This window comes from Primulina huaijiensis, unplaced genomic scaffold (genome assembly GCF_012295235.1).
Source record: "Primulina huaijiensis isolate GDHJ02 unplaced genomic scaffold, ASM1229523v2 scaffold25037, whole genome shotgun sequence".
Lineage (NCBI taxonomy): Eukaryota > Viridiplantae > Streptophyta > Magnoliopsida > Lamiales > Gesneriaceae > Primulina > Primulina huaijiensis.
The window spans coordinates 460,183-473,515 of record NW_027356117.1 but is presented as its reverse complement, the minus strand read 5'-3'; the positions used below and the strand labels follow the sequence as shown (position 1 = coordinate 473,515).

The window sequence follows — 13,333 nt, the reverse complement described above, 5'->3', positions numbered from 1 at the left end:
TCATTTATACATCATAGTCGAATGAGTGATCATGATTTATCTACTCAACACGCGTGTTATATGCTGAGTTGATAAGAACACTGTTCACGTTAGTGATATGAACAAAACTCATATCTTTTAACTTATCCGACTATTTCTGCAATGTGTGACTATACGTACAAATTTTATAAATATAAATCAAGTATTGATATTTAAAACTTATTATTATATAAATTTGTCATTTGGTCAATATGATGAACGAGTAAATTATTAGGTTATGTTAGGGTCGAAGAATGTGATTATTGAATGATTAATAAATATTTTATATTTTATAATATTTGTTCAAACGAAACCTAAACCATCTCGTAATCTAATCTTGTCCCCGCGTGCCAAACTTAGCCTTACTGTATGTGTTGTCTTATATTCTAAGTTCCAGCAAATATAATATTTTTTTAGCATAAATGTAAAGTTATTCTGGGATTTTAAATATTTAAATTCTCCATAAAAACGTAGTAGCATTTTGCATCAGCGTCTTTTATAAATCGCATTTTATTCTGTAGTTAGCAAATGAGCATTTTAGGGAAAGCCCGTTATAGAGATGGAATGGCCCGTCACACTTTCGAGCTGCTGGCTTAGAAAACCAACTTGTAATCACCATATCTTTGTTTTGTTGCCCCAAGCCCTATTATGCACACCAGATGATTAATTTTATTTTACTTAACAAAATATTAAATAAAATGAAACCACATTTTCACGAGCACAAAAACTTATGTGAGAAAATTTTATGGGTCAATTTTGTGAGACGTATATTTTATTTGGTTCACCCATGAAAAAATGTTAATTTTTATTCCAAAAGTCTTACTTTTTATTATAAATATGATAACATGATTGATTTTATTAAAAATCATGTTCGAGTTAAAAATTTAAATATTATGAGTAAAACTTGTGAAAGTAATATCATTCAAGAAATAAATAGTTTTATTAAACGCGTATCCATAAACAATTATAACTTATCGAGTGAGTGTTATTTGAACTCACATAACAACGTCATCAAGCTCGAGGTTGTTGTTTGTTTGATTTGACTTTGGTCTCTATAGACTATTATCAAGATCAAGTCATAGATAAGTGGATCTAATTTTAACAATCAAAACAGTAACAATGAAAATGGCTCTGACACTATTTTATATTAAAAACTAAAACAAATACTGGATATGTTATTATGTAATATACGAATTACATATACATATTATATGCATATCGAAATTAAGAAAAACTTGTGATTGATATTAAATTGAGAAAAATATTAATTGAAAGAAAAAAAAATATTCGTATTATGTAATTGTAACTAATAAAATGGAAAGTATTTACTAGAGTTTTGTATTGGGTGTATTTATGTCAAACAATTAATTAGAGTGGAAAAAGGTCATTTTGAAATTTATATTTATAATTCTCTATGCTACATTATAAAACATGAAAAGTAGTTTCGATTTCTTTGGTGTGACATATCTTATTTTTTTCAAAAATATTTTAAATTTATATAAAAAAATCATTTATTTGTATGTATCTATATCATTAAAATTTTAGATATCAATTCTAACAAAAAAATATATGTATTATAAAATACATATTTTGTGTTTATAAAATACAGCCTCCCCAATCCAAATATCATCCATAGTTGTATTATTTTATTTTTAAAATTTTCATTTCTATTATTTCGTCTTATCCGTTTATTATTAATAATTTAATATGTTTAAAAATTCGAGTAATTAATCTTAAAATTTTATACATAAAATTGTTGATATACTATTTAAAATACCTTTTATTCAGTATATATATAAGTTGATTTGCATAAATATTAAGTTTTTTTAAAGCTTTGACTTGACATCTTAAAATCCCAAAAGTTTAATTATTTACCAGCGATCGACGTACAAGTACATGTAAACTAATTATTATTACGTATTTGAATTATGATCATGATCTCATAAAATTTTGTTATATTTTAAATTATTATTTTGATAAAAATAATATAATTATATTAAATTTGTATTCTGTAGATATAATATATGAATTTTTAAAATAAATTAAATATTATAATTAAGAGTAATTGGTATGGAAAACATAATTTATTAAAATGAAAATGATATTTTTCATAAAACTAATTAATTATGGAGAAATAAAAAATATATAATATGGGATTATTAATTAATTAATTAAAGTTATAAAAATAAATTATTAATATTCAAAAGGGGAGAACGGAAATAGATTCCTCAGATAGGTTAAATAGTCAGCAACCTGCAACTCTTATCACATTTCAGTGGACGTTTTTTTCTCTCTCACAGTAAACTCTAAAGCCACATAACCCGGTTTCTCATGGCGGCGGCGGCATCTACCTGCTTCTCCACCACCACCACCGCCTCCTCCTCCTCCTCCAGATCTCCGAATGCGCCATCCAAGCTATCGTCTACATCCTTGAGCTTCCTTTCATCGTCATCCCCGTCCCTCAAGCCACTCCGCGCCGACGCCGCCTCCTCCTCTTCCTCTTCCCTAGGTGAGGCTTCAGACGTCGGATCGGCTATGTCGGCTCGCATGGTCTCGGTTCCCGCCATCAAAGCCCCAACTTCTCTTGATTTCGACTCATCCGTTTTCACAAAGGAGAAAATCAACCTCGCTGGTCACGATGAGGTTTGTGTCTCAACAAATATAAATTACCTAAGCAATGTGTTTTAGATTTTTCTTTGATGTAATTTGTTGGCGTGTTTGCTCTTTCTGCTTTCAAAAGATTGTGAAACGTGGTGGAAGGTTTTCGAGGTGTGATAAGATTTTACTTTTCTTTTAAATGAATTAAATTGTATTTTTGGTATAATTTATACTTATTTACTTATACTCAGTCATCTACTATGGTGTTAGTTTTATTCTCATTTGTTCTTTATCTTTATTCTCATGGTGTGCCTACAATGTTTTTTTCTTCCCTCATTTTTTAGAATATTTGGTGTGCCTGCAAAGTTTTTTTTTCCTCATTTTTTTAGAATATTTGAATGTGTATTATGATGTAGCAAGGTTCAAGCTTTTAGAGTTATATACAGCATAACTTGATTATGTGTTTGCTGAAAGGTGGAGCTAGTTTAACATTCTCCATCTCAATATGTAGTACATTGTCAGAGGAGGGAGAAATTTGTTCAAGTTGCTGCCGGATGCATTCAAGGGTGTAAAACAGATTGGAGTGATTGGTTGGGGTTCACAGGTACATTCCTTTGCCAATGTTGTAATAAGGATTTATTGATTGTATATCTGTAACATTTGTTAGTTTGATATTTCGTAAGTATTTTGGTTCAAATCATCTTCTGCCAACTCAATTATATGGTTTGCTTGGTTTCTTCTTTATTTTTACGATGGTAGTTCTTTCAATTTCTCTAGGGACCAGCTCAAGCTCAGAATCTAAGAGATTCCCTTACTGACGTGAAGTCTGATATAGTGGTCAAGGTAGTCTTTCTTCTGTTATCTTTTCATAATTATTGCCAATAAACAAAGACCGAAGCTTTTATCTTGTACAAGATAATAACTGGCTTTGTTTGTAGATTGGATTAAGGAAGGGTTCTCGTTCATTTGAAGAGGCCCGTGCTGCTGGGTTCACTGAAGAAAATGGAACCTTAGGAGACATATGGGAGACTGTGTCTGGAAGTGATTTGGTGCTGCTATTGATATCAGATGCCGCCCAGGTATTGAATGGCCTTTCTTTCTTGCATCAGGGTTGGGTTTTGTGCTCGCTAGTTCTTTACATATTCATCAAAACAACTTTAGGCACATGAATGATGTAGGTGGTGCAAAATTCTCACGCATACAAAATAGATGAAAAGTGAAATTATTATCCAACTGGCATAGTTGTGATAACTTAGAGATTACTTTTTTTCAACGCGGAAAATTAGTCGGATGTGTTCTGCTACTTATCCTTTGTTTGATCTGAGATATCGCATTCTTTTTCGTTCACATGGCAGGCTGATAATTATGAGAAAGTGTTCTCCCACATGAAACCAAAAAGCATACTTGGACTTTCCCATGGATTCCTTTTGGGTCATTTGCAGTCAATGGGTCATGATTTTCCTAAAAACATCAGTGTGATAGCTGTGTGCCCCAAGGGAATGGGACCCTCTGTCAGGAGGTTGTATGTGCAAGGGAAGGAAATTAATGGTGCTGGTATAAATTCAAGTTTTGCTGTCCACCAGGTGGGTACATCTCTCTGTTTTTTGCGGGTGGACTGGTGGGTTTCTTGCATGTTTTGGTTTTCACGTTTCTTGTTTTGTCGATATTGATTACCTTTGCTTCCGAAGGATGTGGATGGAAGAGCTACAGATGTTGCCCTTGGATGGTCTATTGCACTTGGTTCGCCTTTTACTTTCGCAACGACTCTGGAGCAGGAATACAAGAGTGACATTTTTGGGGAGCGAGGTCAGAGGGTTTAACCTTTAACTGTGCCAATGGATGATTGTCTTGATTAATTCCTGTGAGACTCGATGATTCCGATTTGATCGTTTGATTGATAGGCATTTTACTTGGTGCTGTGCATGGTGTTGTGGAAACCTTGTTCAGACGTTACACTGAGAATGGGATGAGCGAGGATCTTGCTTACAAGAATACAGTGGAGTGCATTACTGGAACTGTGTCTAGGACCATATCAACAAAGGTCAGTTTAATGACATATAGTTACTACACACTTCCAATTTTTTCCAGTTTTGTTTTACTTTTAGGATTGTAGCCTCCATGCACTGTTCTATTTTCTTGGATATCTTTGTTCATTTTTCTGCCATTTGAATTTAGATGATGTATCTTGTTACAGGGCATGCTAGCTGTCTACAATTCGTTGAGTGAAGATGGCAAAAGAGACTTTGAGTGTGCGTACAGTGCCTCATATTATCCCTGCATGGACATCTTGTATGAGTGCTACGAAGACGTAGCCAGTGGCAGTGAGATACGGAGTGTTGTCTTAGCTGGGCGGCGATTTTATGTATGTTGCTCTAGCATCTGCTATGACAAAGTGCAATTATCAGTCCCATTCTTTTCCTAAAGTTTTCATATATCTCGCAGGAGAAGGATGGTTTACCCTCTTTCCCAATGGGCAAGATTGACCAGACACGCATGTGGAAAGTCGGTGAGCGCGTACGCACTGTTCGTCCACCAGGAGACTTGGGACCCCTGTATCCTTTCACTGCAGGTGTCTTTGTTGCATTGATGATGGCACAGGTGTGTTTTTTTTCCTTTTTTTTTTGTTTGGAACTTCACTCATATTTAACTTGTTGGTCCAGTGAAAATTGGCTGCTACTTTCAATTTGTTTTTGCAAGAACTACGTATTTCTTGATTGACTTTGCTTTGTGGTAATTCCAGATCGAGATTCTTAGGAAGAAGGGGCACTCCTACTCAGAGATCATAAACGAGAGTGTGATCGAGGCTGTGGATTCATTGAACCCATTCATGCATGCTCGAGGGGTTTCATTCATGGTTGACAACTGCTCAACCACAGCACGACTGGGATCAAGGAAGTGGGCACCCAGATTTGATTACATTCTTACTCAGCAGGCAATGGTTGCAGTTGACAACGGGGCAGCCATCAATCAGGATCTCATTAGCAACTTCCTATCAGATCCGGTGCATGGAGCCATTGAAGTATGTGCCCAGTTGCGACCTACAGTGGACATTTCAGTACCCCCAGATGCTGATTTTGTTCGTCCAGAGCTTCGTCAGTCGAGCAACTGAAGGTTTCAAAGTGTTCTCCTTGTTTGTGGTGTAGTTAGGTCTTAAGAAATGCAGTGTTCCGGGCGGCTACTTGTCTTGAAGCTGTTAACTTTTGAGTCATTAAGCTGTGTACTAGCAGTATGCTATGATTTCACGTTTTCAGCTGACCGTGTTCTGATGTTTTGTTGAGGTTATGTGTTGTCAACATTAGTAAGTTTGGTTGATCTCAGGTATGGTAATTATGTATGAAATAAGTGCACTATCAACGTTTGGAAGTTTATTCTGCGAGTGGGTTTGCGTATGTTCACAATTACGTCTTAAATTGGGTCAAATTGCGCGTGTGGGCAGTGGCACATCATGTGATATTCTACTATTTAATATCATTAGTTAAATAGTTTTATAAAATGCTCATTTTCGCGTACTTTTTCGCATTTTTTCACATGAATTTTTTGAATTTTAAGATTCTTAAGAGTGGTTTCTTAAAATAATGATTATATATGAAAGAAAAGGTTTAAACATATAATGACATTGTAAAGTTGACGTCAATATAAATATTTATTCGAGGTAAAGAACAAGCTTATTATATCTAAACCTTTTGGTGTGACAGAATTAACTTTTTATCTTCGAATTCGCTATAATATTTTATATATAAAAGAAAGACAAATTCTAACATCAATTATTTTACAGTAAGTGTTAGAAACCATTTTAAAAAAAAAAATTAAATTCGTCGACAGATCGTTACCTTCACAGTTTTATGTTATTATGTTGATATATATTGGAAAGTCACAATTTCTAGCTTATGTAAGTCTCAACTTCCATCAACTCTTAGAATCAGTTACATAGTTTGCTATGAGAAACTAGCCTAGCATCGTGTACTAAGGTACGGTAACATGTCGTTAACAGTGCTTTTAACCAGTGTTCTGCAATCCTGCTGCGATACCTTTCATTGTCAAGATGAGAGTGTCTTCCAAACCCGGAGCGTATTCGCTCTTCGGGTTAAGCTTAACTAATTCTGAAGCTGGCTTGCTTGTCTCCGCCTCAGTGATATCTTTCGACAGGTGCCGACCAACTTCTACGTTGTAACTTGGATCACGAACTCGCTTCAAAGTGTAAACCTGGCAGACATTGAGGACAGTGATGTATGGATCCCGAAGCCTCAGTCGTTGCCTCAAGTAAGGGTCTCCTTGAAGAAGTTCGGTATGCCCAGCAACCTGAGGAGAACATGAACGAGTTGGTATATTAGAAATGCATCTTAAATGACCTATACTATTAGATAATGCTTAAAACAAGAAGGTTTTAAAACTATGTTTCATGTTCATTGAATTGGAGGGACTTACTTGAAGAATTAAGAGTTTAGTAGCTTCATAGTTGGCGCGCAACTGCTCCCCAAATGGCCACAGATCTTCTGAAACCAAGAGTTTGTCATACAGAGCGGCGATTCTTGGGTCTCCCTTGGCCAGGACCATTTCGACCAAGTCAATAGTCACTCTAAAGAAAGGCCATTCTTTGTACATATCCTTGAGCACTTGAAGATTTCTCATGTCCTTGTCAATTACGTGTTTCAACGCAGACCCGAACCCAAGCCATACTGGGAGATGAAATCTTGTCTGTGTCCATGCAAATATCCATGGGATTGCTCGAAGCGACTCTATTCCCCCACTCGGCTTTCTTTTTGCTGGACGACTCCCAATGTTCATCCTGCCATACTCCAATTCAGGCGTTGCCTATAATATTGAGAAATGGAAATAAGAAAATGTAATTAGGAAAACGAGAATCCGAGAGAACAAGAAAAAGGGGCCCATTACATGGCATGTGCTCACATTTGTTTCACCTAGTTTATGTTTATATGATAATTATGCGTGAGTTTTTTAGAGGCGACTAACAGAAGATAAACACAATATATGACAAAGCAACGAGATACTCACAAGGCGAAAGTATTCAACAAATCGAGGTTCTTGGAAAACCACAGACCGATACTCTTTTGTGGCAACGATAGCCATCTCCTCCATGAGTGATCGCCATTCTGGCTTTGGCGCAATAGGGGCATGCATTCCATGCTCAAGTGTAGCTGCAGTAAAACGTTGCAGAGTCCGGAAACATAAATGCTCCTCTGCAAATGATCGCTCAATTACTTCCCCTTGAACAGTGACGCGCAGCGACCCATTAATAGTTTCTGGTGGCTGCGACAAAATGGCAAGATGTGTCGGACCTCCTCCTCTTCCAACTGTCCCACCTCTTCCATGGAACATCGTGAGCTTCACTCCATATTGCTTAGCTACGCTTACAAGTTCTTCTTGCGCCTTGTACAGTTGCCATGCTGCAGAAAGGCGTCCTGCATCCTTTCCTGAGTCCGAGTATCCAATCATGACTTCTTGTTTCCCCTTGATCCCATTACGGTACCAATCTATCGAGAAAAGTCGAGCCATCGCAGCAGGAGCAGCTTCAAGATCGGCAAGCTTTTCAAACAACGGAACAACCCTTAATGGGTCTTTGACATGGCATGCATGTTGCAAAAGCTCCACAGCTAGCACATCAGATGGGGCAGTTGCCATTGAAATTATATACGCACCAAAATTATCAGAGGGGAGCTCAGCAATAACTTTAAATGTTTCCAAAACATCAGCGATTTCCTCAGTTTTGGGAAGATCATGTCCGAACAATGGCCGCTTGCTACTAAGTTCAGATAATAGCCATTCTTGTCTTTTCTCCTCCGACCATTCCTTGTAGGATCCAATTTGTAGGTGCATGGTAATTGCATCTAAAACATCGGTGTGCCTATCTGACTCTTGCCTGATATCAAGTCTTACCAGTGAAAGCCCAAATGTGAACACTTGTCTCAGAAAATCAAGAAGACTCCCATCAGCAATTGGTCGATCACCACTGTCACAAAGAGATCTATAGCAAAGCTCCAGAGGCTCCAGAAACTAGGGATAAAAGTTTTTGTTATTCATTCATGTACCAAGATCTAATACTAAAAGGAAAAATAACAAAGTACAAGAATGAAGTTCCATGTTAAAAAAATTGTATTCATGTTTCACTCCAGGGAATTTAATGGAATTCCAAGGACTACTCTGAATCAAAGGATCTCTACTCTTGTAAGTTTTACCAACAAAACTCATGCGAAACTGGCATGTGATCAAATCGGACGAGCTTAGAAATGGACATCACGGAATGATACTCAACCAATTCATAAATAATCATCAGTTTTGCATATGTAGCAAGACCAGGAAAGTAACATATTTTTGTATGCTGGAAACGGTAACTTTTTAGTGAAATACTCAAAACTTAACACAAGTCAAGAAGAAGAAAGTGACAACAAGAGAGAAAAGTGTTTGGGATTGGCTGACCTCTTTGACATTGGTGAAGGTTGCTTCCACGGGAATATCAGAGGTCCCATCTGATAGTAATTGACGAGCACGTTCACGAGTATGATAGAGCTTGTCCCTCACATCACCAAGGATAACACGATAAGGCTCACTAGGTGGAATTTTTTTCCAAAACTCTGTCAACGAATTGGGGAAGTGAAACAAAATGAGTAAAACAACATAAAACATTCGACATTTATGGAACATATAAAGACAAATGATCACCCTGATTGTATGACAACACAACCAACAATGAGTACTACAGCAGATAAAACTGAAACTGATTCACGGGAATTATGGATACTTAAACAAAATCAAATGTATTTGTACATACCAATGTAATGTTTTGCATCTCTCTTTGATGACTTTTGCAGTTCATCTGCACGTGCACCGAGTTCTTCGTTGCAGCGCCACATTGAAAGCTGCCAGAGAATAAATATATTACTAAACAAGGCTATATTGCAAGAAAATCCAGAATGCCCGAAAAAATCACTTTCTCACCTCGAACATGAGATCCTCTATCTGAGAGAAGTACAAATTTGCAGCCATCATTCTAGCCAGCAAACATACATCTCTTGTAACTTCAGGAGTCACCCTTGGATTTCCTACCATCAGACACAACACATCTCAGCCACAATCGCGTAAAAAAATAAATGGAGATAGCAATGTTGCAAAATGACAAAATCTTGTTCTGCTAAATTATGTAGCAACCAAAAAATATGCAAAAGAGTATACCGATGACTATTAAAATGCAATTAAAGAAGGAAGTACCATCACGATCCCCACCCATCCAGGAAGAGAACTGGATAAGAGGAGCATTGTAGGGAACACGCTCATTTATTCCAATATTTTTCAAAGCAGTATCCACACGCCGTAAGAATTTTGGCACTCCCTTCCAAATCGTTTCATGAAAGTAACTTAATCCTGCTCTTGTCTCATCTTGGGGGGCCGGAGGATTTCTCCTAATTTCATCTGTTCGAAATGCAGCTTGAATCTGAATGGACCAAATATATGCTAAGAAAATTACATACAAAAAAATCGTTAAACAAAAAGGCAATCTCATATATTTCACAGCATGTCCCTACTTTAATTGATCTTATACATGGCCTTTTATATAAGCTCAATGATAAGAATCCACCACGAAAATATGAAATTCTTTTTACCAGTTGTGATAATGAAACAGAAATTATAAAAAATAGAAAATTTAATGTCTACGGTGTGTGGTTCAACGATATCAACAAACCAAAAGAGAATGAATAATCCAGGAAGAACACCTCTCTTTGTAAGGCCTCATCAAGCTCCTGCTTATCGTCGGGAGTAATATCCTTGGCATTTAGCTGAGTTAAACAATTACGAATCCTGGAAAATGTACAAGTAAATTAAAGATAATTCCTATTCAATCTCACAAGTCTTGGTTAGACTAAAAAAGCCAAATAAATACAAACCTCGCGTGTTTTTGAAGCAAAGATCTACGGACGGATTGAGTAGGATGCGCCGTCAACACTAAATCTATAGTTTGGTTCTTCAACGCATTGAAAACTTCTTCAGGCGATTTATTCAGTTGTCCAACAAGCCGTTTTATAGTCTCTTCGAGGTCCGATTCAGTGGGTGCCGAGGCCTCATCAGACAAGTCCTTCTTTTTTAACTTGATCCGGCGTCTGTATGCAATCTGAACCTCCTCGGCAAGATTGGCTAAATTCAACATGTTAGCAAAAGATTTTGCCAGTACAATAGAGTCCCCAGCATCCAGACCAGTTAGAACTCTCCCTAGTTCTTCAAGTTTCATTTGATCACCTTTCGCCATATAGTCTGCAGAAATCTCGTAACATTCTTGAACCTGGTCCATATTTTAACATTGGAATTGTAAGTTTTACAACAGATTCAATTGCAATACCCCACAAGAACTTGCTGCCGTTCCCATCGTAAAGTAAAAAGAGAATGTCGGGTTATAAAACGTAAAAGTTTTATTTGCGAGTTATAAATCTGTCTTGTCTAATAATGGCCAAAGCAAAACAGAGAAACAACAAAAAGCATAAACTCAATAAGTCAAATAGAATCGTCAATCTATATAGAGAGAGACTCCAAATATGTCAAACGTATATTCAATTATCAAAAAGTAACATCACCAAATCGACAAGATTTCACAGTCAATGAGTCAAAACACAAGATTGCACAGACTCCACGTTAAAAATCATGAAAAACAAAAGAAAACAAAAAAAAAACAAAATTTCGTACCTTCTCTCTGATCTCCTCCCCATGCAAGCCTTGAAGAATATCAAGAAAATGATCCAAAAGCAGAGCATCATACTCCACCAGCTTATCATCCTCTGAAACCTTCGCCGGTGCCAATAGCCTTAACTGTGCATCAATTGATGCCATTTTTTCTAGCTTCTTGCTCATGTTTTTATCTCCCGAATCGACTATATATACCCTTCAAAAACGGGAAAAAAAAAAAGAAGAAATAAAAAAGATTGCCTTTTTTTTCTTTTCTTTTTCTCTCAGTTCTTCTAAAAAGATAAACAAAAGGCACACGGGATTTCCGAGGCTTAACCTCTCTACCAAATCACGGTAACAAAAAGACAATCCTAGAAGGGAAAAATAAACCAAGATTCAAGAAACAAGTTGCAAAGCGAGAGACAAAAGATGGTTAGACGTGGGTTGTGTTGTATTCTATCTGGTTTTATAGGCGTGTGTGTATCTAGTAAATATTTGATCTGGTTTTGTTATCGTAACAGGACTCATATTCTGATTCTTCTATATATTAGTGTGTTCTGCGATTGTGTTGTGCTAGGAATATGCCATGCTTGAAAAAACGAGAAAAATTGAAATATTTACTTTTTAAGGTAATCTTATCTCGAGTTCCGAAGATTAAGGATTAAGAAGAATCTATATCACTTTTTGTTTTTTTTTAAGGAAATCACATGCGAGTTTATCTCAATTTAATGTTATTTAATACACACAACTTTCGTCAAATCGACTCCATTTTGTGTCGTAATTTTTCAATCATATTCATTCTAAATATAAACCAAATTGATTCTATCTCACGCACACTGTGTGGAGGGTCAAATACGTGCCATCCTATGGATTATTCTATAAGTCAAAGGCATACGTGTTGGGATGGGGCACAAGTTGGTTCAAGTTTTAGCAGGAAATATTCCCTTTCATGAAACACAATCCTTGTTTATATCTAGTTTATATCTAAAAATATATAAATCTTTTCGTTCTAATAACAATTGACAAAAACTTGTGTGAGACAGTCTCACATATCATATTTTGTTAGACGGATTTTTTATTTGGGTCATCCATTAAAAATATTATTTTTTATGTTAAGAGTATTACTTTTTATTGTGAATATCGGCAGGGTTGATCCGTCTCACAGATAAAGATCCGTGAGACCGTCTCATAAGAGACCTACTAATAACAATTATAGAATCGGGTGTTCGTAACGTAATTATTATAAAATATATAATTACATGGATATTTGGATTTTAATGAATGACATATACCATCCAAAAAATCTGGTAATGACCAACAATGATTCATACTTATAATGTTTAAACTTAAAGTTAAATTATTATATAAATTTGGAGTTATCGTATTTATATATTTTTTTAATGGTATTCATGCGGTATTAATTATTTAATGTTTGTTTTACATATTGTTTCAAATTACATCTTTAAAATATTTGTAGATACATATACTTTATTGCAATCGAAATAATAGCGAGGTAATGGCACTGTGAAGACATCGTAAATAAGAACAATGATGTTTCATTATAAATATGAATTCGATCGACCTGTTTTACAGATATAGATTTGTGAAACTTAATCACAAGAGATTTGATCAAACCATACAACCGTAGAACTATATTATTAATGCGAAAATATTAATTAGTAGTTATTTTCAAAATTTTAATTAGTCATTTTTAAAGTCTTTTTTTTAAAAAAAGTTTTGTAACCAAACACAATATTTTTTAAGAAAATAGTTATTTTCTTTAAAAAAAATGCTTGTAACACATTAGCTTCTTTAACCAAACGGATTCTAAGTATATAGTTTTCACCTTATTAATATAATTTTAATGCATATAACTTCTAAAAAATCATTCTTCACTTTTCAATTTAAAAAAAATCATTCTTCACTTTTCAATTAAAAAACAATGTTTTGACTGCTCTGAATGTGTAAAATATTGAAGTAAATGGGCAAGTAAAAAAAACCAAAAAAATGTAGAAAAGAAATATAATTATTATATGGTGAATTAATTAAT

The 13,333-nt window shown here is 35.4% G+C and overlaps 2 protein-coding genes across 2 annotated transcripts; one reads left to right on the top strand and one right to left on the bottom strand.

Moving 5' to 3' along the window:
* Positions 1-2,280: 2,280 nt before the first annotated feature.
* Positions 2,281-5,987, top strand: LOC140967394 (ketol-acid reductoisomerase, chloroplastic-like). Its single transcript, XM_073427896.1, has 10 exons — positions 2,281-2,661; positions 3,128-3,220; positions 3,394-3,459; positions 3,555-3,695; positions 3,972-4,199; positions 4,305-4,422; positions 4,518-4,657; positions 4,811-4,978; positions 5,059-5,214; positions 5,357-5,987. The coding sequence occupies exons 1-10, from the start codon at positions 2,350-2,352 to the stop codon at positions 5,723-5,725; spliced, it is 1,791 nt and encodes a 596-aa protein (XP_073283997.1). The 5' UTR covers positions 2,281-2,349; the 3' UTR covers positions 5,726-5,987.
* Positions 5,988-6,397: 410 nt separating this feature from the next.
* On the bottom strand, positions 6,398-11,827 carry LOC140967362 (phosphoenolpyruvate carboxylase 1-like). The gene is made up of 10 exons (XM_073427843.1): positions 11,305-11,827; positions 10,515-10,906; positions 10,344-10,428; positions 9,841-10,063; positions 9,571-9,674; positions 9,404-9,491; positions 9,052-9,206; positions 7,630-8,628; positions 7,042-7,428; positions 6,398-6,915 (listed from the first exon to the last, which is right to left on the bottom strand). Exons 1-10 carry the CDS (start codon positions 11,467-11,469, stop codon positions 6,613-6,615), a joined length of 2,901 nt encoding a protein of 966 aa, XP_073283944.1. The 5' UTR covers positions 11,470-11,827; the 3' UTR covers positions 6,398-6,612.
* Positions 11,828-13,333: the final 1,506 nt, after the last annotated feature.

Coding starts and splice junctions, on each gene's coding strand:
- LOC140967394 (XM_073427896.1), top strand. CDS start 2,350: ATGGCGGCGGCGGCATCTACCTGCTTCTCCACCACCACCACCGCCTCC. Junction 2,662..3,127: donor ACCTCGCTGGTCACGATGAG/GTTTGTGTCTCA, acceptor CTCAATATGTAG/TACATTGTCAGAGGAGGGAG. Junction 3,221..3,393: donor TGATTGGTTGGGGTTCACAG/GTACATTCCTTT, acceptor CAATTTCTCTAG/GGACCAGCTCAAGCTCAGAA.
- LOC140967362 (XM_073427843.1), bottom strand. CDS start 11,469: ATGAGCAAGAAGCTAGAAAAAATGGCATCAATTGATGCACAGTTAAGG. Junction 10,064..10,343: donor ATGAGGCCTTACAAAGAGAG/GTGTTCTTCCTG, acceptor TGGTCCATTCAG/ATTCAAGCTGCATTTCGAAC. Junction 9,675..9,840: donor GATGGGTGGGGATCGTGATG/GTACTTCCTTCT, acceptor GTCTGATGGTAG/GAAATCCAAGGGTGACTCCT.